Genomic DNA, 26110 nt, shown 5'->3' with positions numbered 1-26110 from the left:
CTTAATAACTAGCAAACTTAAAGATTAGGGATGAGCCAGAACCAATGCCAGGTATGGGTGCAGAAAACCGGTATCAGCTCCCCTCTATTGGCCATTTCGGAATCTGGAACCTGAATATACGAGAAAGACAAATTGCTAAAACAGTTAGCCTTTGGAAGATTGGATCCCAGCTATAATATCAAAAATCTTTGTTTGCAATAATACAGTGTCCTCTCGTCATATCAAGGTTTGCCTTTGTGTCCTTTTATATTAATTAGTTCTGCGTATGTTGCATAATTATGACATTGTCACAGTTGCCCATTGCCCTCATTTGGGCCCGCCTGTTTGGCGCCATGCTCGTTGCCTGATTGGCTCTCCTACCATTTAATATCAGTGCTCTCATTCACTCCTTGTCAGTCCGTCAACGAACCTCTGCTCCTTCAAGACTTGTATTTTGACTCTGTCCGGTATCCTGCTCGTGGATCTGGTATCAATCCCGCCTGTCTCGTCCTGTCCGGTATCTTGCTCCAGTCTACAGTATCAGGTATCGATCTCAACTGTCTTGTCCTGTACGGGATCTTGCTCCAGTAACCGGTATATGTCCCGCCTGTCTCGTCCTGTCCGGTATCTTGCTCAAGTCTCCAGTATCCGGTATCGATCCCGTCTGTCTCGTCCTGTCCGGTATCTTGCTCAAGTCTCCAGTATCCGGTGTCGATCCCCCCTGTCTCATCCTGTCCGGTATCTTGCTCCAGTATCAATCCTGTCTGTCTCGTCCTGTTCTGTATCCTGCTCCAGTAACCGGTATTGATTCTGTCTGTCCCGTCCTGTCCGGTATCTTGCTTAAGTATTCGGTGTCGGTCACATCCGTCCCGTCCTGTCTGGTATCTTGCTCGTGTATCGATCCCATCTCTCCTGTCCTGTCCGGTATCTGCTCGTGTAACCAGTATCTGGTAACGATTCCGTCTGTCCTATCCGGTTTCGATCACTTCTGCCCAGCGATTGCCGAATCAGCTGGTGTTTGTGTTCTCGCGCATCACTGCCCAGTTCCTGTGAAATAAAGCTTGTGTCTGTTCGGGTTCTGACAGACATCATTGATAGAGTGCAGGTACAATCAAACCAGGGAAAAGTGGTTTATTTCTTGGACTCTGCTTGCATGGTTTACATGCAAAATAACCCCATGATACATGCAGTTTGTGAGGATTCAGGTCAGAGGGCGAGCACAAGCAATATCGTTATGAAACACAATTCTGCGTTTAATTTTGGACAATAGTGACATTATGATTATGTCATTCACCATCCACTATATAGGGTCAGTAGCATTTTCACCATGGAAATCTCTTAGATAAATCAATCATTGAACATGATATTTTGTTAAGCGCAAATTTACGTGTATCATTGGTCTTTGTACCATAGATCCCACAGTGCTTTTCATCATGAAAATATCCCAGTTCAGACAATTGGTTTGGGCACTTAGCTGGTATGCCAGACACCTAAGTACAGCTCCCCTAATGGATTTTTTGGCGGTACTGCAGTGCCAGAAAGATCGTGAGTCTGTACTCCGGAAAGCTCACCCAGCCCGGACACGGACATGATTGACAGATTGACAGCTCCTTCTCAATACCGTGGGTCAGGGGTGGGCAATTAATTTTTATCAGGGGCCGCATGAGAAACCTGAATTGTGTCAGAGGGCCACACACTTTCTTTCATTGTAAAATGCTCAAATTAAATATTTTGAATAGCTGATGCTGATAATCAGAAGAATATAGCACTCTGTAAATATTTATATTAGGCTATGTGAAATTGTCGTGTATTGGTTAAATAAGAAAAACAATCATTGAACCAGTGCAATTTATTTTTAACTTGTTAATTTCCACAAACAATAACTTTTAATGTTCTTCACCTCATGTCACCTCTTCAGTGAGAATAATCCAGTCTGTTCTGGGCTTGAACAAGAGCATTGAAATCCGGCGGAATGTCTGAAGTGGCTATGCGAAGGACAGCTGAGAGGTGGTCATCAGTCATGTAGGATCTATGTGTGGATTTATTAAACTTCATAACTGAGAATGTCTGTTCACAACGATAGGTAGATCCAAAGAGGACTAGGATTCTCTGAGCATGCTTCCTCAGGTGTGGAAAGTTCTCCTCTTTGAGGGAGGAGTAAAAATCCAGCAGTGAGACTGACTTGAAGTGATCTGCCAGAAGTGTGTCAGACTGCAGATCTATGAGTTCCATCTGAACTTCACTTGGCGCATCATCCACACTGCATTTGAAGGGAGAAGAGACCATGTGCATTTCACTCTCAAGAGTTTTGAAATCTTGAAATCGCCTTGAAAACTCTGCATGCAATGTTTCTAACATGGTTGAGTACTTTTGGAGGTGATCGCCTGATCTTTTGGCTTCCTTAAGTGTTGGCAAGAAGGTCAGAATGTTGTCCTTCACTTGGCTTGAGAGAAGCTGCAGTTTTCTCATAAAAGCCTTCACTGCACTGTACATCTCATGCACAAAAAGGCCCTTGCTCTGCAGTTTGACATTAAGTTCGTTCATTAGTGCAGTCACATCCACAGTGAATCCGAGGTCTGCCAACCAGTCTTCATCTGAAAGTTCTGAGACGTCATGACCTTTCTGAACACAGAACTCCTGAATCTGGTCTCTCAGGTCCCAGACACTTTTCAGAATTTTGCCAAGGCTGAGCCACCTAACAGTGCAGTAATAGCTTATGTCACCATGTTCAGCCTCATTTTCCTCCAACAAAGCAACAAACTGTCTGTGATTTAAAGCTCTTAACTATTTTAGTGACAGAATCAACAACATGTTTCATTTTTAACACTGTCTTACACAACACTTCCTGATGTATGATACAATGCAAAAATGTCAATTTCTGATCAGGGTTCATTTCTGTCACTTTATCCTGCATTCTCTTTAAAAGTCCAATATTTTTCCCGACAAGATTTGGACAACCATCTGTTGTCACACCTGCAAGCTTGTCCCATTTCAGTCCTAACATGTCCATACATGCATTTACCTCTCTGAACAAGTCATTACCTGTGGTTGTCCCTTTTATTGACTGCATGGCTGCCAACTCCTCCGTGATTTGAAAGTCTGCGGTTATCCCACGTAAGAAGATGAGCAGCTGGGCGGTGTCACGTATATCGCAGCTCTCATCCAAAGCCAGAGAAAAAAAGTCAAAGTCGGCCGCTCTTTTCTTCAACTGAAGCTCTAAATTTCCCGCGATGTCCTCAATCCGCCTCGTTACAGTGCGTCGGGAGAGTGAAACGTTCTCAAACGCGCCCTTTTTTTCTGGGCATATCAGCTCAGCAGAGTCCAATAAACACTCCTTAATGAACTCTCCGTCGGAAAATGCCTTACTTTTTCTGGCGATTTTATGAGAAATTACATAACTTGTCCTGACGGCTGCATCTCTGGAAGTGTGAAGTTTAGTGAAAAAACCTTGTTGGGTTTGTAGTTTTGCTAGCAATGCATCAGACTTTCTTGCACGCTCTTCACCAGACAGGTTTCTGTATTCATCTTCATGCTTGGTCGTGTAGTGGCGACTCAAATTATATTCTTTAAACACAGCAACCTGTGTACCACAGACTAAGCACACTGCTTTACCTTTAATTTCTGTAAAGAAATATTTGGCAGTCCATGTCTTGTTGAAAACACGGCATTCGTTATCAACTTTTCTTTTCTTGGGGTGTGCCGACATCTTGAAGGGTACCCTGGCGAACAGTATCACCTTCACTCACTCAAGTGTATACGCGCGTGAAGGCGCTACGTCTATGACGTGTATATGTAGTCAAAATAAAATTTCAAAATAAAAGTTTATTTTTTTTTTTATGGTGTATAATTGGTCCTACGCGGGCCGGACAGGGACGTACAAAGGGCCGGATGTGGCCCGCGGGCCGTAATTTGCCCAGGTCTGCCGTGGGTGGTGGTGCATGGCCGTTTGTATTTCCTCTGGGATCAGTACCGTGAAAATCCACGAGGGGAGCTATACTTAGGGAAATAACATTGAAGTCAAAGGGATCCCAATTCATTCCAATGCATAGATCTGTGCATATTTCCTTCTGACTTTGCAGAAATTCACTCAATACTGTTGGCTATGGAACACATTAACCATGACAATCGAGGGGTTACTGAATTAGTAATAAACCATGATACACTAAAAATTTAAATGATTACGTATTCTCTGTGCCTTTAAGGGCTTCTGTTAATCATGATGATTAAGATGCTAACATTTTCTGAAGCCTTTATAATCGAGCACATACGTTTTTGTGAGCATCCCGAAAAGTTAATCACGACTGACCCGTTTGTTTATTGTCTCTCCAGGGCTTCGCAGCAGTTACTCCTGCAGCGTCTGCAGCGTGGTCCTCAACTCCATCGAACAGTACCATGCGCACCTTCAGGGCTCCAAACATCAGAACAAGTGAGTGCAGCCGCTCATCCTAGCGTGTGAACAAACCACCTACCAGGCATTTGATCTGAACCAGAGGTGTTTATGTGTATGTGTGTGACGGCTCCTTGGCCGGTGAAGTGAGGGGAAGTTGAATCTCATTTATGGCCTACAGAGAAACAAGCCATGTTTTGACAGCAGTGGGATAAACATGCAAAAAATGGTTGCACAATTATTAGCTTGCGAACTTGCTGACCTCACAGAAGCGTGTTTATTTTCAAAAAAAATGTAGACTGTTTCAGCAATAGTGAGTCTGTTAAATCATATTGTATTGTATTGAATATTACTGAATGTATCATGTTTCCCTATACAGAATATGAAAATGGGTTTGTGGTTGTTTCTAAACTACCATCTAGAACACTGGAAAGGAACACTTAGACATCATGCATTTACCATGAGATGGCTCCAAGCATGGTTACAGGCGGTCCATGCTAGCGGGAATTTATGCATGTGCATGTATACTGATTTTGATTCACCTTCCATAAAATCGATTAATAGTTCCTGTTTTGACAAAATTTAAATTACAATTATTGATGACAAGTATAAGGGCCCAGCGTTGCCGGGCTTGGCGTTGTCGGACATTCTAGCTAAGCGAGCTTTTTGGGGCAATGGTTTGTTGGAAAAGTGCAAGGAAGCCACTGGGGGGTTCCAAAGAGTAGAGATGCTTGCAGCTCCAGAGTCGCTTGGACACTAAAGCAGATGTCTATTGACTTTGTTGGTATTTATTGGGGGTGCCTTGACATGCAAGTAAGCTAAAAACACTCCCAGAGAGGTAAATTACTACCGTGTAAATTTCCACAAAAATCAGTTCAGCCGTTTCAGAACCTATTAGCCACATACAAACACACACACACACGCAAATCAGGATTCCTATAATAATCTAGATGTATTCAACTAATCACTTTAGACCAGATGACAAAACTATCCAGAGATTACCTTTTTTTGTTTTTCAATGTACTTTTAGAGTCTAATTAACCTTACTATGAACCCTATGCGACTTTTAGGGTTTGTAAATACGAACTATGGCTAAAACTATTAAAAGAGCCCTTTCTTGAAGACATGCCTTCTCTTTGAAAATATGGTGACAGACTTTGTGAAATTTTGCATGATTTTATTTATTTGCTTTTAATTGTATAATAAGTTATTTAATATAACTGTTGTGTATGCGTGTATTTATAACCTATTTTTCAATAAATATTTTTATGCAGCACATTCAGTTGTAATTTTGCTGAAAGTGCTATACAAATACATCCTGGTTTTTATTCTATCCAAGTTGTGATTGACCTAATGTCAGGACCAGAACGGAGACAGGTCCCACTTGCGTTACGTTTATCTCAGTTTTATTGAAGGAAGGGAAAGGGTTGCCCCCACAATCTTGTGATCGCTGGGCGTGGGTAGCAGGTCGCTTTGAACACGGAAGTGGGACTTCTGTGGCGAGCGATGGCGGTGTTGTAAACGGAAAAACAGGTCAGTAGCCGGGAGAGGAAAGCAAAAACGTGGTCGGGGTCGGAAAGGAGAGTAGACGTGGTCGAGGACAAAAAAGGTCAAAAGCCGGTACGGTAGAGTAGACGTGGTCAGAATCAAAAATGGGTCGAAGCCGGGGGACAGACAGGAGCAAAAAAACAGGTTGGAGTCAGGGTCGAAAAAAGGCTTGCCTAGTGTATATTGAGGTTCGCAGACGGACTGACAGCAGGGGACACATAGGAGTGGGTTTGGATAGGAACAGAGAGCCAATCAGAGTTCGAGGCAGTTGGCGCCAAAGGAGCGGGCACAGGGTGAAGCATATGGGTAATCACGACACAAAAATGTGATCGAAAACCGAATATGTTGGAGGGGGTGATTTAAATTTTGAGCTTTAAGCAATGACGTTTTTTGAGTGTATACACACATGGAATAACAATGTGAATAAGATAAATGAGTGAACAGGCCTGTCTAAATAGTAGTTGTAATTACAAAGGAACGTGTAAATAGCCAGTATAATTTTTTGAATTAAAAATAGCTATTTTCACTTTTTTTAATTTTTTGTTTCAAAAGAAAATTGATTGATATTCTAAAGGAATGTTTAGATATTAATGGCATCACTTAAGCAAAACATGTTAGGGGAAAAATATGTAATTGTTAAAAATAACAAATATTTTTTAATACTTTTTTTCCTTCAACACTTTCTAAAATAAACATATTTCTTCATTGCTGACGACTTTATGAAAGTAAATAAATATCTTTATAAACAAAATAAAGACAATAAGTACAAAATATCAAAGCAAACTATTTGAATGTTGGCCCTCAGCACAGTACACATTAATGCTTCATGAAAATTATATTGGTTCCCAGTTTGGGGAATACACACGAGGGTACATTTAGGACAAGAATGGCACCAGATAAATAAAATTTTATTATCAGTTTTACTTTCCTTCACCATTACATACTGTACATTATCATATTTTTACCATTTCGGTTTTGTGGGCCGGGTAAAAACCAGCCTGGCCTTATGTAGCCCGTGGCCCGTAGTTTACCTAACCCCAAAATCGACAATTCTTTAAGCCGTAAAAGATGAGTGAAAACACTGAAAATACTCCCGGGTTATACAGGTCACCCTTTCCAAAATGCTTTGAAATTTAAGTTAATGCTCTTCAGAAAGATTTGATGACTAATCCATTAGTTGATGATCCGTTATGAATATAGTCTGGCCCATAATTACATTTTGATTTAGTAATTCATCAGAGCAATCATGAGATTTTATAACAGACTGCTGTGAGTCCTTTTAATGGCTTCATTGAGGACAGTAAGGCAAAAGATTGTGGGGAAAAACTATTAAAATCCATCTGTGGTTGTGTCGTCAAATACCGGCAAAAATTAAAATATTAATACTGTAAACTCCAGCGATACTGCGTCCAAACATTTCCATGTTTTCAGCTAACGGTCTAGAATGTCATGTTTCCCTTTTTATGACATGAACAATACGGAAGAACTTCTAAATCTCCAACTTTACATTGTTCATATGTAGGACGAGTTACGTCCACAAGATGTCAGCTATTGGTCGACGCCATATAAAATACTAGTCTGGTATTGGTTTTATGAAAATAAAGATATGCTATTTGCTGAACTACCTCCTACAATGCCTCTCTCTTCTTCTTCCAGTTGGGAATCTGGTTTTCTCAGTGAGGTTTTTATGGGTCAGAGACACGATACTGTATTTTTTGGTTTGGGTCCAGAGCTTCCAATGACGCTAAAGGGAGAAGCAAAAATATGATAACCAAGAAATCGTAGCTAGTAATTATCAAGAATTACGAGGATGGCACACAAATCTTACCCTAACTAAGTTGCATAGTCATAACCAATTAGCAATTAAAATAAGGAGCAGATCAAACCAACAACTTATTCTCAGGAAATCCTTGTACGTGGATTCTTTAAAATCAGTTTTATTTCAATCCGCCATGTCATCTTACCTCTGCATCCACCCACTAACTCCACTGCACCAGCTCGAGCCACATACATAAAATTCCATTCTTCCCTTACATGCATATTTAATGTAAAGTGTAATTTTGTCATATGCACGCATATTACACATGAGCAGTGCTTACTATATACTAGTTCATTGTTATAATGTATTATCTGGGGTACCGAAGGTTTGGAAGGATTTAACGCATAAATGTCATATCCCAGGTGTCTACTGTACCCCCACTAAAAGAGGGGGAATCAGGTATGCATGTTTAAATGTCATTGGCTAAGGTTATGTAGAAAATGAGTCCAGGATTGAAAAAGGTTGTTACTTTTTAACTATCTACCGCCCCCCCTGTCCCGTAGCGTAACTGCAGGCTGTGTCAAGCTCGTTAAAATAACACATAGTGACTCTCGGGACACATTGTACTTAGGCAAACTGCTAAACTGTGTAACTTTTTGGGCAATCAAACTTCCTTCTTAGACTGCAAGCACGATAAATAGCACGGTGGGCAAAAGAAAGCCATGCATCCCCAAGGGTAAGCTGAGAAGGTTGAGTGCTGATCCTCCTCCTTTAAATTCGAAATGAGAAATTCCTGCAAACATGTTGTAATTCACGTCAGCGGCTCATAAATCTCACTTTTGTTACTTTCCCTCCAATAAAGGTGGAGGAAGATAGCGAGACACTGAAAGAGTTGTTTACGAGACAACACCGCGACAGAATCAGACAGATGGCAAGGGAGATGGTGTCGGAGCTAAACAAGTGCAGGGATTGCAAAAAAAAAAGAAAAAAGAAAAGAGAAGAACACAAGGGAGGTGCTGAAATATATTTTTTAACGCTTAAAAGATTAGAAGCTACTAGCACTTTTTCAATTCTATATTTTTTTATTTTAATAAATACAAATATCCAAAGGCAGCACGGCGGCGCAGTGGTTAGCGCGTGTGCGGCACAGTTCTAAGGTCTTGGGAACCTCCTGTGTGGGTTCAAATCCAGCTACCGGACCTACTGAGTTTGTATGTTCTCCCCGTGCTTGCGTGGGTTTCCTCCGGGCACTCCGGTTTTCTCCCACATTCCAAAGACATGCATTTCAGGTGAATTGGCCGGTCCAAATTGTCCCTAGGTGTGAATGGGCGAGCAAGTTGTCTGTCCCTGTGTGCCCTGCTATTGGCTGGCAACCAGTTCAGGGTGTCCCCTGCCCACTGCCCGATGATTGCCGGGATGGGCTCCAGCACCCCGCGACCCTACTGAGGATAAGCGGTGCAGCTAATGAGATGGGATGAGATGAGACAAATATCCAATATTTTTTCTAATTTTGAAAATGATCAAAAAAATGTCATCATTTTCTTATTTTACTTTATCTTTTCCCAATAGTTTGTCAGGACCAGAACAGAGACAGGACCCACTTGCGTTATGTTTTTCTCAGTTTTATTAGGAAGAAAGGAAAGCGGTGCAGATAATGGATGGATGGATGGTTTGAATTATTCTGGATTGAGTTACACTGCTTGTTTCCTTCATTTAATTACACATTTTTGGTTAGAGTTAGTCTGATTTGAGTGAGTCTGGTTTGAGTTACTCTGGTTGAAGTTAATGTGGTTTTAATTAGTCTAGTTTGAGTTACTCTGCTTTGAGAAAGTCTAGTTTGATTTACCCTGGTTTGATTTACTCGGATTTGTTAAACAGAACACTTAGCGTTTCCCTTATTTAGCAACCCCTCTATTTTTGGTTTAAGTTGTTCCTCCAACTAGTTAGTCTGGCTTGGGTTAGTCTGGTTCCATTTATTCTGTTTTACTTTAGCCTCACACCTATGCTGTTAAGCAGAGGGAATGAAAACTAATGTACTAATTTTAGGTTTGATGAGTGGTAAAACTAATAGAGGAAACATTAGAATCAAAATTAAATTATCCAAAAGCCTGCAGTTTAATGAACAATGGACAAGAAAATAGACAACATTTAGTTTTTATTACAATAAAATTCAATTTGGTTCATTCTGGTTTTCTAATGCTGTTTTATTTCTATTTCAATTTAATGACTGGGTATCTACTCAATTATTGGTTGATAACCTTAGTTACAAAATGTACATTAATGCAGATTGATAGCGTTTCAACCTAAATCTTTCTTTGTCTCAGAATATAAAGTCAGAAACTAATCCAGGTCAAATTTTAATAACAATTCAAATGAATGGCAAGAAGGTTCATCAAATAAGCAAAGAAAACACAATTTGGATGTTCCCCAAATAAGGGAATCCCAGACCCATAGGTATTGTGGTTTCTTAAACTTTATGATTTCACTTTCAAGAACCCAATTCCTACCACGACCTTGATGTGAAGCTCTATGATCAGTCCGATCCTTATTAGATTATTGGTTTGGGGTAGATCGCAACTTGGATCACTGAGATTTCCATTCGTCCAAAGAATCGAGGAATTCCCGGAAGGGAAGCGAAATAACCTGCCCAAAACCCAACATTATCTGTTTTTGTTCCATCCATTATGAATCACACCATCACCAGGTTGAGTAAAAAAAAGAAAAGGAGAGGTATGGTTTTCCAGACAATATCCCACGACCAATTGCTATTGACAATATCATGCCTTTTTTGCCTGTTCTGCCTTCAGCTAGCACTGACGAAAGACATGCTCAGTTCTTGCATTAATGTCCATGATGTCTATAATGTACATTCTTACAAAACGTTTTTGAAGCAGGGAATAACAAATCATTGTTTGCAAATATAAAGTAATAAAACCACTATTTCATTCGATTAAGATCAAATATTTGCTACAGTGTGCTGCCTATCAAATTTTAACATGCCATTTAATAATATTTTAGTTTATTTATTTCTAACACGCTTTTTGAGTTACAGTGGAACCTCGGTTCTCGACCATAATCCGTTCCAGAACCCTGTTCGAAAACCGATTTGGTCGATCACCGAAAATCGTTTTTCCCATTAAAAGTAATGTAAAATATTTTTAATCCGTTCCAACACCCTGAATGTTTAACACGAACGTAAACATGAAGCTAACCCAGGCTAATCGTACGTTCGCGTTAGCGTAATCTTCCGTACGAAAGATTACGTTAACATGAACGTGTAAAAATAAAAAAGGGATTATGAATAGGATTTCTTACCTTTGTGGTGGACGGTGGGGAGAGAAAAATCCTCAAAATTCTTTCAACCTCTTCTAAAACTTGCGGCAGTTGCTTGCTTATAGCGCTAACTTCCTTAGCCACATCACTCGATTTCACAGCCTCCTTATTTTTTACTATCGTACTGATTCTCTACTATCAATGTGAGAAGTGTGAGATCAAAGGTTAAGGCTCACAGTGTTTTATCGTTCTTAAAAACTATCAGAACGGATGTGTTTTTACTACAGGAATGCTGCATCCCCTTTCTAAAAAATTATAAACAGTGGGAAGAGATTTGGCCATATCCGTCATTATGGAGTGGCTCGAATGAAAACCGTAACGATGGGGTAGCCATTTTAATAAACAACCCTCAACTCATCATAAAGGGGAGTACTGTGATGAGAGACGGACGCGCAATCTTAGCAAGACTTTCTTATATAGGGAATGATTTTAACCTCATTAACATATACGGCCATGCCGACAGACAACTCAGGTACGAACTTTTAGAGGACATCCAGTCGCATATGCTAGGCCATCAACCACTAATTGTGGGAGGAGATTTTAATTGCATCTTAAGTAGGAAGGATAGAAAGAGGAATGATGAGGAGTTTAAAGTAGATAAAACATCAACTTTATTACAAGACATGTGCCGGACATTTAAACTGGTGGACTGTTTCAAATCCATACATCCAGGAGAGGAGGGCTTCACCTGGTTCAGTAGTGACAATGCCAGAGCCTCTCGAATAGACTACATATTTACGAGGGGTTTAGCACAGAGTGATGCAAGATTAATTCCAGTTTTTTTTTCGGATCACTTGCTACTGTCCTGCTCTTTCTCATTTCCTTCAGGTATGACTGTTGGGAAGGGTTTGTGGAAGTTAAACTGCTCCCTGCTGGAGGATGAGGCTCTAGCCGCACAATACAGGGAGCTGTACAAAGACTGGCAGACCCTTCAAGACTCGTATGATTCACGAGCACAATGGTGGGAAATGACAAAGAAACGAACACAGACCTTTTTTAAAAATGCAGGGAAAAACAAGAAACTCAAAGAGATGAAACGCATGTCGGGACTACAAAGAAGACTCCAACGCTATTTCATCCTAACAGAAAAGGGGATGGACTTTAATGATGAAATCAAAGAGACCAAACAAGAACTAAACGCTTTGGCGGAAATAAAGAGCAAAGGCATCATAATAAGAAGCAGAGAAAGAGAAATAGAAGAAGGGGAAAAATGTACACGCTACTTTTTTAAAAAAATTATGGGCAAAAATGAGGGGATTTTTAAACTTCAAAACGAAAACGGGCAAATAACAAAGGAAAGTAGTGAAATAACCAGATTGGTCGAAGACTACTACAAAAAATTATTTGAAAAGAAAGAAACATATGAGAATGAAATGGGGCATGTATTAGATCATATTTCAAGATCAGTGCGTCAAGACCCCTTTTTAACATCGGACTTTACCCAAGACCAACTGAATGATTGCATAAAGACTATGAAAAAAGGCAAATCACCCGGGGAGGACGGACTCAACCTCGAATTTTACCGGACTTTTTGGGATATTTTAGCACCAGATCTGTTAAGTGTTTTTAACGAATTTTCCAGTCGAGACCATATGCCAGACAGTTTCAGAATCGGGATAGTTACTCTATTGCACAAAAAAGGAGACAAAATTGACTTAAAAAACTGGCGACCCATAACGCTTTTAAACGTGGACTGTAAAATTTTCAGCAAGCTTCTAGCAACACGAATGTCTGTTGTCTTGGGAGACTTGGTTGATCCAGACCAAACCTGTGCCATTGTGGGAAGGAAGATCAGCGACAGTCTCATGCTGATCCGTGACACCATTTGTTATGCAAGAGACAGAAACATGCGACTAGCGGTCCTAAACCTAGACTTTGAAAAAGCCTTTGATCGAGTCTCGCACCAATACCTCTTCAGGGTATTGCAAAAATGTGGTTTTCCCCAAAAATACATCAATTGGGTAGGACTGCTATACCGAGACATCTACAGCAAATTCATGATTAACGGGAATTTATCGGAAGCAATCGAGATCAACTGCGGTGTACGTCAAGGTTGCCCTATGTCTCCCCTTCTCTATGTTCTTTGCATTGAACCTTTGGCACAAATGTTAAGAAAAGATAGATTTGTCGAAGGCATCAATATCCCAGGAAGTGGGGGACAAATTACCAAGTGTGTTTTGTACATGGATGATTTTAATATTTTGTGTACTGACCGCGCATCTGTTGAAAGAGCCCTTGACTTGACTGACCTGTTTGGGAGGGCGTCTGGGTCAAGGCTAAATAGAGAAAAATCACAAGTGAAGTGTTATGGAATGTGGAAAGAGACAGAAAAGGCAGGACTCCCGCTGACGGTGTTAAAGACAGACCAGAAAATCCTAGGGATAAAATTCAATGCGGATGGAGGAGGCGAGACCAACTGGGATGACGTGACAAGGAAAGTTAAGCAAAAACTTGTTTTTTGGTCACTAAGAAAACTGACAATAGAGGGGAAGGTCCTAATCATCAAAGCGATCATCCTCCCAATGCTTTTGTCAATCAGTTTAATTTTTATGCCTAAAAGAAACGTGCTGTTACAAATGGACCGAGCCATCTTTCGCTTTGTCTGGGGCTCAAAGTGGGAAAGGATAAAAAGAGATACAATGAAAAAGAAAAAGGAAAAAGGGGGGAAAGGAGTGCCTGACCTCCAGCTTTTCCTGGGAAGCAAATATGTCTCTCTCCACTTCCAAAACGCTGTGGGCCCACCCAACAACCCGAAAAGTCAAGCAATGACCCGTTTTTGGATGGGCTCATATTTGCGGAAGCTAAAGCTTGTACCAGACAATCGTTTGATTCCAGTTTCGTTTAACTTGCCACCAACACATCTCTTTATTCGGGCTTTTTTGAAGAAGTTTGATTTGGAAACACAAGAATGTCACACTTTACAAAACCACAGGGCCCTTATTGCTATTGTGCAAGAGCGAGCTACAGTAAGCCCTGTGCGGGGGCTTGCGTTTGGCGAATCCACAACGGTTTGGAGCAACGTCAATCATCCTGCCCTCCCAAACAGACTACGAGACTTGTCATGGATGGTGGCTCATGAAGTTCTCCCAGTCAGAGCTGTAATGCACCACCGAGGAATGTCAGCGACTTCGACGTGCCCTCGACCTGGCTGTGGCGCCCAGGAGTCGGTGAGGCACCTTTTTTGTGAGTGCAGCGCTGCCAAGGTCTTGTGGACAATGGCCGAACAACTAGGAAAGTTCCCGGACTTGCCAGCAGGAGAGGTCCCTGATGCACAGTACGTGCTTTACGGGGTGAGTCGGTCGAGGAGGCATCGGAACGACTTTGCCAGGGACTGGCTCACTCTCGCCGCCATCAAGGACGCCATCTGGACCTCCAGAAACCTGCTGGTATGGAGGTGCAGGCAGATCCCCCCCGTGGCTGTGCTCCAAATGGCTGCAGATACCATACAATCTGCGAGCGGCGGGCCTAGGACGCAGCCATAAAGAAGACTCGTCTGTACCCACCCGGAGGGGGGAGCCGGAGCTACGCTGTGGGAGTCCCGGCAGCAACGGCCTGGGTTGTGGAACCCAGAAGGGAGAGGACCCACGCAGAAGGGAAAGGACCCACACAGAGGACTGGAAGAATGCTGCTTGGGAGGGTGGGATGGCAGAGCTATGCCCTTGCACAATAGTATTGCCTTTTACACGCTGGGTAACTACTGTTAAAAGAAAATAACTCTGAAATTGTTTAATTGATGTTGGAAATGTCAGGAAAAAATGTTAAAACGTCATATCGTCACGTCATATTGTCAAATATAAAAAAATTGTGAATATGCTTGATGGCTGTGTTTTGCTGCTGTTGGTGTCAGTGGATTTGTTCAGACCGAGGACAATCGACTTTGGCCTGGACGGATCTATTGACACTAACAAAGATGTTATATAATGAAATTGTGAATATGTTTGATTTTCGAGAAGGTTTGTTCAAACCTCACTTTGTGTTTGCTGTTAAAAACGTAATATTGGAATATAATATTGTGAATGTGCTTAATTGCTGTTGAGATTGTCATGATTGTTTTCTGTTTTTAGTGTCAATAAATTTGTTCAAACCAAAAAATAGTAGATTTAGCCATGCTGTATTCACTAGCAAGATCGGAAATTCGTGCACCTCTTTCATATTTAGCTATTATGTCTTTCTTAAAAGCAATAGTTGGACGAACAACTTGTTTTTTTTTCACCTGTCCTGCGTGCACCGACCTTCTTCGGAGGCATAATTAGGGGCTAAAACACCCGTACGCCGCTCAGCATCGCACCCTAGCGTACCGGCGTTCGAACTCCGATTTTTTGACCGAACAGCGAAGCAAGAATTTCTCGAAAACACCGATTTGTCCGAACTGAGAGGCGTTCGAAAACCGAGGTTCCACTGTACTCTTCTTTTTCTTTATGAAACACAAAACATGCCTTTTCCCTCATGTTGGGGTTGAACACAAAGGGTGTTCACAAAACCTTTTTTGTGAAATATTTCTCCAAACAAGATAAAATGTGTTGGACCTCATCGATTTCCCTCCCTTTTCCATCTCCCACTCACTCAGGTGTCACTCCATTTACACTCCCTGCAAAGTGTCGACTCCAGCCTTCACCCAATAAATGCATTCTCTGTCATCTCTGCGTCTTCGTACAACTCTGGCCGTGATATGATAGCATGTAAAGTCGTTGTCAGCGTGCATCGTGCAGCACACTTAGCCGAGTGTCACATTTTCTGCTGACACGTGAATGGAAACGCACTCGCGCGGAGTACGAGACGGGAAAAAAAAATGGGTGATGTGAGGCTCCGCAGGCGACGATTCGCGTGTCGGCTTCGGTTCAGGCGGCTTGGCGTGAACACAAACATCAAAACAACTCAATGTTTTTTAGTAAATATTTTGGGGGAGTTTTGCCCTGTACTCTCACTTTACACGAATGTGGGATTTTTTTTCAAATCAAATGTGTGGAGAGTGTTCTTATCATATGAGTAAATTGGGGGTTGTAATAGAATAGAATAGAATAGAATAGAATAGAATAGAATAGAATAGAATAGAATAGAAATCCCAAAACAACTCAATGTGCTTCACATTGACCCATTCACACACACACACACACTCACACATCAATAGATGCAAGGCATCTTCCTGGTTATTGGGGGTATTAGGGGAACAGTGTCTTATTCAAGAACACTTCAATATTTAGCTCAGAGAAACCTGAAATTGAACCTTTCGAGTTCTCGGTCCCAAAATAAGTGCTCTACCTCCTGAGCTACTGCATAGAATTGAATTGTCTTTATTGTCATTGACATGTAAAACATTGTATGCAACGAGATTAGACAGGACACTCCAGGGTAAAACATGTAATAAAGACACTGAAGGGAAAAATGATAAAAGACTATCAGGATAAATAGGCAAAAAAATAAAAATAATTTCAAAATAATGCTTGGAAAAACTGGCTTAAGTTATAATGAGTATGCAATAAAAAACAATAGTGGATTATAACAATAGTTCAATGAAAATAAAACATCACTGGTCAATTAGCCATGCAACAAATATGTTATTAAATTATTAGTATTAGTAAAGCTACCAAATACTAATAATGTTCTGTAGTTTATTATGCCAGTTCAAAGCAAATTACGAAAGTCTATTAAAATTACAAAAATCAAAGAAAACATAATCAAGCTATGTTCATTTTTTATTATTGGTTGTTACAAATATGTTAATTGCTTAACAGTTACATTCAAACTAGATTTTTACTAGTTACAAATGATTGCTGCTTGTTTTTTTCAATTTTTTAAGTGATATTCTTGTCTAAGAACCACTTCCAACCTAAACATGGCACAATTAAATGCTACTAGGAATAATATTCCAAATCTGAAAAATGTCTTTTTTTCATTTTGAGATGGGATTTTCGATATTTGGCACATCTGTAGTAGGTTATGAATGAAATTCTAAATAAATTTATGTTTGTTTGTTTTTTTAAATAAGTAATTATTTAGATAGCTTTCTGTTTATACACGGTCTTTAGAATTTTGCCTCCTCGACAGAAATTATTTACCAGTTTTATTGAATTTTACAATCGAAGACTTATTTTGCTGGTATTCAAACCCACAGTAACTTAAAAATGGTGTCCGCAACTTGAATTTTTTTTCTGCTCTCTGTCATCATCTCCAGGCTTAAAGTCATAATCGCGCCTCCGTCCGCTTATTCCTCAAGTACAAACATACTCTTATTTTCTTTATCTTTTGGGGGCTTTGGGTTGGCGTTTGGACTGCTTTTTTGAAACAGGCCTTCTCTTACTTTCACCATTTTCAGGCTACACTAATTAAAAAAAAAAAACATGGGAACAAGCATGAAATTACTCTCCAAACCCTCGACCCCCCTTTCCTGCTTCCTAATTTGTTGCGACTCCCAGGATAGTGGTGCTAAAAGTAAAATAAAAGCAGGTAAGCGTGGTGGGAAAAAATACATAAAGGCTATTTGAACTCAATTCGGTATTGTTGATACATAACTAATAGAGAATACTCTCACCTTGTTATGATAGAGAAAGTGTCCAACTTTTTTGAAAATACCACAAATGACTCCCCCCTCCTATAATAATTTATTACCGGGATCACCAACCAAGTCGAAAAGCTATGTTTTTGTTGGTCATTAGCGCAAAAGGCTACCACTTAAAGAACTAAGTCATTGTGTTATTACTATGTCATTACAAGGTTTCTAACATGTTACTACCATGTTAGACTTATTAGAAGTTGGGTTAAAATAGGCTTAAATAGACTAGAAATCAAATTCCCTAGAAAATTACAATGACTCATCACTGGTGAGCTATTTTTAGAACTGGTCTGCAGGCTACTTAGGTGTTCTGATGGGGCTACAAAGAGCTTGTAGAGACCACCTATTCCAAAAATAATCCTCTGCATAATCGAAGGAGCGGCATGATGGATGGGTGGTTAGCGCACAGGCCAAAGGGGCGGAGATCCAGGGTTCAATTCCAGCTACCGCAGCCTTTTCGTGCGAAGTTTGCATGTTCTCCCCGCGCCTGTGTGGGCTTCCTCCAGGCGCTTCAGTTTCCTCCCACATTTCAAATACATGCATGAACTGGCTGGTAACCAGTTTAGGGTGTCCCCTGCCCACTGCCCAAAGATAGCTCGGATAGACTCAAGCACCCTCTGCTACCCTAGTGAGGCTATGCGGTGCAGAAAATCTATGGATGGAGAATCAAAAGATAAAATCATCTTTTGTGGCAACCTTAGTTTTCATTTAATCGATGTCTCTCAAAATGAACTTATTGAGTTATTCATCATCTCCGAGCTGACATCTCAACACACCGAACAAGCAAAGATTGAATCAAGAGCGCCGATCAGCCAAGTGTTGCACTCTATTAAGCCTCCATTGCTTCAAGATGCAATCGTTAAACAAACCTTTTCACACAATTGATGGGCTGTTATGACGAAGCCCATTAGAACCTCAAAATTCATTTTCATCAATTCGGGTCTAAAGTCAGTGCAAAGCGATTTCCATAAACTATTCTATGGAGTATAAGTTAGTTTTTTCATGGTTTGGCCAGGTTTGTGTAGAAAATACAGTATGGGTGGTAAATAATCTATTCCAGCAAACAGTTTATTGACCAATTGAATTAAAAAGCCGAGTTTATTCTTTTCAAATCTCGTCTCGCCTTTTGTAGCACCACATACGTTTTTGGATCATTATGTCAGGAAAATGGATGAAAAACCTTGTTTAGTTATTCTAAAGGGTGGCTACACACACTTTAGGTGAATATATGCACAACATACAGCACAGATTGTTTTACTTGTAATCATGGAATAAAGTAGGCACAAGCCAAAAACAACACAGCAACACGAACAAATAGCTCTAAATTATCTTTGGACTTTTTGGGGGGTCAAAAAAAGATATATAAAATTGTGAAAATACATACCGTAAATTCCGGACTATAAGCCGCTACTTTTTTCCCAAATGTCCAACCCTGCGGCTTATTCAGTGATGCGGCCAATTTATGTAATTTTTTTAACGGCCGCCAGCGGCGCTCGAGTACAAAAGGTAAGATTTAGACCGCTGGAATATATGCGCCAAGGAAGACTGCAACTTTTTAGCTTGTGCACAAATTAAATTATAGTAAACTTACCCTCATCATGCAAATTGCAAAGCGAAAGGCACATGACGCAGCTTTCAAGCTTAAAGCTATCGTGCAATCCGATAAAACACATAACCTTTACCTTGCGAGCGTGTTGCGGAATAAGGGAGCGTGGGTTGACGCCTATATGACAAAGTTTCTTTCCGATTCTGCGGAAGACGACTTTTAACCCCTGCGCTTCCGTGCTGCCCCGTCCTCTATCATATTCCCCCAAAACATGTCATTTATATTTTAAACTGCAAAAAAATGTCTAAATTAAATAAAACTGGTCATATAGAAGCAAATAATTCTCAAAAAAACTTGGGAATTCTACTTAAGGTTATCAAATGTATTATTAATGATAACCTTAAATGCTGCCCCTAAAACCATAGTGGTTATGGGATCCAACTAACCAACCAACGATAACCTTACAATTGGCTTACTTTATACAAAAAAAAAAAATGAACTTTTTATTTTCAAAACAAGTGGTCTTTGTTTTACTTTCTTATTGTTTGTCTTAACCCTATCTATAAGCAAGGTTGGGTAGGGTTACTTTAACTTGATTACTTTCAATTACTTTTGGATTACTCCAATACCAAATGTGCTAATAAAATCAAAATAAACTAAATATGAATAAAATTATGACTCACAACACGTGGTAAGCTTTCTCTCCTGGCTTTGATCTCTTTGATCTCCGGCAAAACTAACATAAAATGCGACAGAAACAAAATGAAAATAAATCCAAACAGCTTGCCAACATCATTTTTGCCGTTCCATGTATTCCGTTACTCCCCAAGCCTGCACAAAATGTAGTAATTTTATTCATATTTAGTTTATTTTGTCTTTTATTAGCATATTTGGTATTGGAGTAATCCAAAAGTACTTGAAAGTAATCAAGTTAAAGTAACCCTACCCAACCCTGTCTATAAGTATAACGTGCTGTTTCTACCCTTTGAAAATACCTCCTCTTGTACAAAATTACCCCCTAAAACCTGGTCATTCAGCATGAAAAACCCTACAAAAAATAAGATTTGATTAAATACAAACAGATTAAATTGATCCAAGAAGAAGGTTGGCTGATTTCTGACCCAATTTGGGTTGCATTTGACCCAAAAACAAGAGTTGCAAGCCCTCACTAAAAACAGACCCAAAAACCCTTCTTCAAATTCAATTCACGGCTGTTGTCCATTTGCAAGGTGTCACGGGTAAAGCCACAACAGATTTCTCCCGGCCACCAAACAGCTGGACGTGTTTACGCGCCAGCATTCTTTTATCCGTCCCGCGCATCTGTTTCGTTCACCGTCAGCTGCTTGTCCTTCGAATAACACTCGGCTCACCCCGGCGCCGTAATTGGAGCTGTTCTGGAAGATATAACCACATCTATTTGGCAGGCCGTTTTCTCGCTTACACAATGTGTTGCTATAATGCAGGGTACTTACCTGAATGGAGCTGCAGGCTGGCACCTGCGTGCTTTACTTCCATCAGGAAATAAACAAGAAATCCACCTGGAATCGTTATCTGTTGGTGGATGAGAGAAAATCTCATTACTGTAATTTATAAACTGTATACGGCCAGGAAAAGACATTCATCTGTTCTGAGGTAGGGATTGTAAATGTGAAATTGCCGTATAGTGGGGCATAAAAACATACAGTAATTAGCTCATGTGTTCCAACCCCCCTGTAATCTAGGTAAAACCATTAAAATGGTATACAGTAATAATAAAGAATGAAGTATCTATCTATCTATCTATCTATCTATCTATCTATCTATCTATCTATCTATCTATCTATCTATCTATCTATCTATCAGTAATCCCTCTGTTATCCCGCTTACCTCCAGATGATGTCCTTACTGACTGAGAGTATATAACCGTAACAAAATAACAACTATAGATCAACTATCTTGGGGCAGCACGGCGGCGCAGTGGTTAGCGCATGTGCGGCACAGTTCATGTCTTGGGAACCTCCTGCGTGGGTTCAAATCCAGCTCCAGACTTTCTGTGCGGAGTTTGTATGTTCTCCCCGTGCTTGCATGGGTTTCCTCCAGGCACTCCGGTTTCCTCCCACATTCCAAAAACATGCGTTTCAGGTGAATTGGCCGGTCCAAATTGTCCCTAGGTGTGAATGAGCGAGTGAGTTGTCTGTCCCTGTGTGCCCTGCAATTGGCTGGCAACCAGTTCAGGGTGTCCCCTACCCACTGCCCGATGATTGCTGGGATGGGCTCCAGCACCCCCCGCGACCCTACTGAGGATAAGCGGTGTAGCTAATGAGATGAGAGATGAGAGATCTACTATGAGGCAATATTTTTTGCAAGGCACTGTAACCTTCCCAGGCATAGGCACTAACATTACTCAGATTCAGATTCAGATCTACTTTATTGTCATTCTTGTACACGTGTATACAGAACGAAATGTCGATACATCTGACCCGCACAGTTTTCTTGAATGTACAGATATAAATAAATGTTGTACTGAGTTAGAGTATTGAAGTACTGATAATATGCTAAATAATTTATAGCTATATATAGTATTATACAGTAGTGCAAAGAGTGCAAGAGGAGCAGCTAACCAGATGTGCAAAATGGGCAGTCAGGTAAAGTATATATTTTACCTGACAATATATTATGTATGTTTTTGGGCAGGGCACGCAAAATAATGTGTTGTTGATGTTGTATAGTAGGCAAAACAGGCCGAAAAATCTTCATATGCAACATCCTAACTTGAAAATATTGTAAGCTAGGGACGCCGTAACCTAGGCCAGTGTTTTTAAACCAGTGTGCTGGGGCACACTAGTGTTCCATGAGACTTTGTCTAGTGTGCCTCTGGAAATTGCCCAATTGTATCTTTCCAAAAATTCAGGCCATTATTCAGTATTTTTGCTATCTTCAGGCGAGGAACTGTAATAGTCATCCATATCAGTAGGTGGCAGTAGATTTTTATATACTTTTTATATACTAATTATCTGCTTATTAGGTAGTACAGTGAAATATTTGACTTCATTTTCAAACATCATCGACAAACAGTGTGCCTCAGAATACCTTGGTTCAAAAAGGGTTGAAAGACACTGACCTAGGCGTCTATTTTACTGACAGATTAAAAAGTCAATTTCAAAATAAGACACATTGTTCTTAGTTTTCCACAACGATGTTCTTACGGAACAAATGGTTACATGGACCCCATGGGCACCATGTTGGTGACCCGTAATTGGAAATGAGTACGCTACATTATGATGATTCAATTAAACTTCTACATAACATAAATGACTCCAACTATGATCTAAGAGGACTCGGGATATTGTTCAGTCCAATTATGATCCACTTGTATTCCAATAGGACTCACTCCAATTGCAATGTGTTACGCATGACCAAATATTGGAAAACGGAATAATATGATTCATTGAAAAGAGCCTTGAGTGCTCTTTGTTTTAGTACTGCAGAAACACTAGGAAAAAAACATGCCTTGCAGAATATTTTGCTGAGTTTGCAGGATTATGCTATGCTTTGATTTTATATATTATTATAACATATATGATTAATAAATTATGAATTTTGAAATGTATATAGAATATTAGCTAATGGATTATATTATATAATAGTATCAAGTATTATATTATCCATGTTTATGTACTTTATTTTCTGAAATATTAGGTTAACATGTAAAATTAGAAATAATGTTTGAACTAATATTGTTATAGTGGTTATTATTATCATTATTATTATTATTGTTGTCATTATTGTCATTATTGTCATTATTCTCAATATTCTAATTACTGTACAAATCCTAATCCAATAAAATAATACGTGTTGTCCCATTAGGAAATTTGTTGTTTTTATTTTAAGGTTTAAGCTATTATTTGATATGCTATCATAGTATAAAATCTTTGATTGATTAAACAAATTACAAATAATTAAAAATAAATAAAAAATAATGTGTTCTATTTTCATAATGTAAGTATCATATTATTTTGATGGTTTTACTTTAAATGCTAAAATATGAAATAAAGATTATATTTTTTAAATATTTATTTTATTATTATCATTAATTTATATTGTAAATTATAATACAAAAAACATCGTTGTCAGATCATTTTGCTTATTTTAAGGTTATGATTTTATCTTTGAGATTATAGAATATATAACTCATTAAGACAATTGCAAACAATAAAAATATAATATAAAATAATGTATACAGTTTAATATAAATTATATAGACATTATTATTTTACACTATTGTATAAGGTAAATAAGACTTGGAATATAAAAATGTGAAATGCTGCTTGAATTATTATCATTGTTTTATTATATATCATTTATTTTCATATTTTATTTAATTCTTGTTGCGATAAAACGAATGTATTTTCTTGGGAAAATTGGAACAAAATAATCTACAAAAAAATTTATATTAAAATAAACAACTACAACCTGTTAAAATAATGCAAAACTATTTAGCAGAAGATGTTGAATCATTTTTTTTAATGTACATGTCTACCAGCTCAGTAGCCTAGATGGTAAGGCGCCCGCTTTGAGACTGGGAGGTCGGTGGTTCGCGCCCCGGCCGAGTCATTCCTAAGACTTAAAAAGTGGTCGGCGGCGCCCTCTGTTGGCTGCGGCTGCATCGGCTCGCTACAACGGGTCAGGTGCAATCGACATTTCGTTCTGTGTACATTGTTACACAGAATGACAATACAAGGAAATTATTATTATTATTATATTCTTCTTAACCTGAGAATACAAATAAAATACAATTCTTAAATTTTAGCAAAAACCTTAAAATAAATAACAGAAATATTGTGACATCAGGATTATTTCTGTCCTTTCTTTGAACACCTTGAAATTGACAAATACAATTTTAAAGGGACAGTGTGTATTATTTATGACACTAACTGTCACTTAATGGTGAAGTGCAACTGAAAACGAGTGATAAACAAGCGACAAAGAATCCAAGCGACAAAAATTCACCATTTTACTTCTCACTTATTTTACCTTAAAAATAAGAATCGTGTGTGTTCAAGGAACAGTGTGTAATATTTGACCACAAGATGCCGCTTTATTGTGTAGTATAACCCCAACAAGTGCTAAAAAGCACAGAGAAGAACCACGGATAGTCAAAGTGAGCAAAACGCACTATTTTTCCCAGCCTTTCGAGAGTTTTGGGATTTTTTGGGGAACCCGTATCAGCAAGATGGCAGATGTGAGCTCCCTTTAGTTTGGATTATATGAAAGTCTATGTAATTTGCTCATTTTTCAAATCGATGATGTACTTTTTATTAATAAATTACTATTTTTTACCACCTGGTGGTGCTAAATAACATGCAATGCAAGAAGTCTGTGACTTCTTCTCAAAAGTTCCAATCTCACCAATTTTAACTCATCTTATTCCTCTGCTAACTTTTTAAAAAAATATCACGAATAATCTTTGCCCCCTTGCGACAGCCTCCGGCATAAACACTGACTGCCGCTATGCCGCCAATGTTGCATTAGCACCTTTAGAGCCAGCGTGTATATCAACGAGTTCAACTCACAAGTGGGAAGGTGCAACATTTTGGATTTCATCAATTTATTCTCCCCTTAGGCGTGATAAATTGAGTTGTAAGGGCTAAATAAAGAGTTTTAAGGATAACCTGTTTTTTTCCGGACATAACTGTGGTGCCCTTACAGCAACTGTTGTTTTTTTAATAAATAAGTTACTGTGTTTAAAATTTTAATTACGGCTAAGAACAGACGTAAGTCCATTAAGAAGTGTTAAGCATAAATAGTTTGTGTTTGACGTGGATGGATGGTGTTATGAGTGCACTGCAGGAAATATGTGTAAATGTAGTGGAAGCTAGAGCTCTTGTTGGTGATAGGAATGAGTGGAGAGGTGTTGTAAAAGGATAGTGGGATTTTTGGACGTGTTCCAAAGGATAGGCAGGGCACTTGTATGATGCGGCAGGGGTAAACCAGTGAAAGCTGTCCCTGCTGTTGAACAGAAGAGTGTGTTGTGTGACCCTGACCCGCTTTTTTGGGTCCGGTTTCATCTGGAGGGACGAAAGCATGACCAATTTGGGTGCCGAGGTGATTAACTTGTTTGGGTGACTGGGCATTTGGGTTGGCCATGGTCACATTTTTGTGTGTGTTTTTTTGCTACGTTATACCATTTTTTATTTTCTTTGTTTTTATGTATGTGTTTGTCTTGTTGTCAGTCACCCCTCTCGAGGGATATGACCAGGGTAGATATTAAGATAGATAGATAGTTTGTGTTCATTTTGAGATTAAAGTTGAAAAGTGCTGATTTATAAGTCACTGCATGAATACAGTAGTAAGTAGTAAACCTCGTAACCACTGTTCCCTCTAATTTTCCACGGGTCTGAGCGTCCACACAAAGTCGGTGAGCAACGCTTGAAACAACAGTGAGCCACCGTAATCCCAAGTGTGGCAAGATAAATCATTATCAAACATGTCCAAAACTTGACATCAGGTTACATTTTGCTGAGTTTCCGGCAATGCTAATTTATTTTTCTCTTTTGAATGAATTGACTCATGTACTATTGCAAAGGTTGTACGGCCTACAAACGTCGTTTGTTCTTACAATTCTTTCACAAGATATCCATTTATTTTTATTTCCTGACATATTTTGTCGCAAAATAGTAACATTTTTGGGGGCTTATTTAGTGGGTTGTAAGATACAGAACTGTACTTAATTACATTTTTAGTGGAAGTACAATGTTGGCAACAAGATTGACTTGATATAATTGGAAATTATTTGAATGCAACACAAACTTTTTCTTCGTTTTCCCTGTTTTTTTCCTGTTTTTTTTTTTAATTCCTTAAAAAAAAATCTCATTGTGTTTATTTTTTCCTGTTACTTTTTTATTTTTGTTCTCAATTTACTTTATTTCCTTTGTTTCTTTCTTTTCTTTTTTTCAGTTTTTTCTGAATTGTTCCTTCTTTTTTCTTCTCCTTTTGTTTCTTTTTTCTCAGCTTTTCACTACTTTTTCA

At 39.2% G+C, this 26110-nt stretch overlaps 1 protein-coding gene across 1 annotated transcript in view; it reads left to right on the top strand.

Annotated features, from left to right (window-relative positions):
• Positions 1-26110, top strand: part of LOC148354280 (zinc finger matrin-type protein 4) — a 149783-nt gene that overhangs the window by 117643 nt on the left and 6030 nt on the right. Inside the window, exon 6 of the mRNA XM_088351338.1 lies at positions 4309-4405. Within this exon, the coding sequence (XP_088207464.1) occupies positions 4309-4405 (97 nt within the window). The remainder of the gene's footprint in view (positions 1-4308; positions 4406-26110) is intronic.

The sequence above is a fragment of the Urocampus carinirostris genome, chromosome 13, assembly GCF_059441175.1.
Source record: "Urocampus carinirostris isolate Australia breed hairy pipefish chromosome 13, RoL_Ucar_1.0, whole genome shotgun sequence".
NCBI classification, from domain to species: domain Eukaryota; kingdom Metazoa; phylum Chordata; class Actinopteri; order Syngnathiformes; family Syngnathidae; genus Urocampus; species Urocampus carinirostris.
The sequence above is the reverse complement of the archived record's forward strand: the minus strand, read 5'-3'. Positions and strand labels throughout refer to the sequence as shown.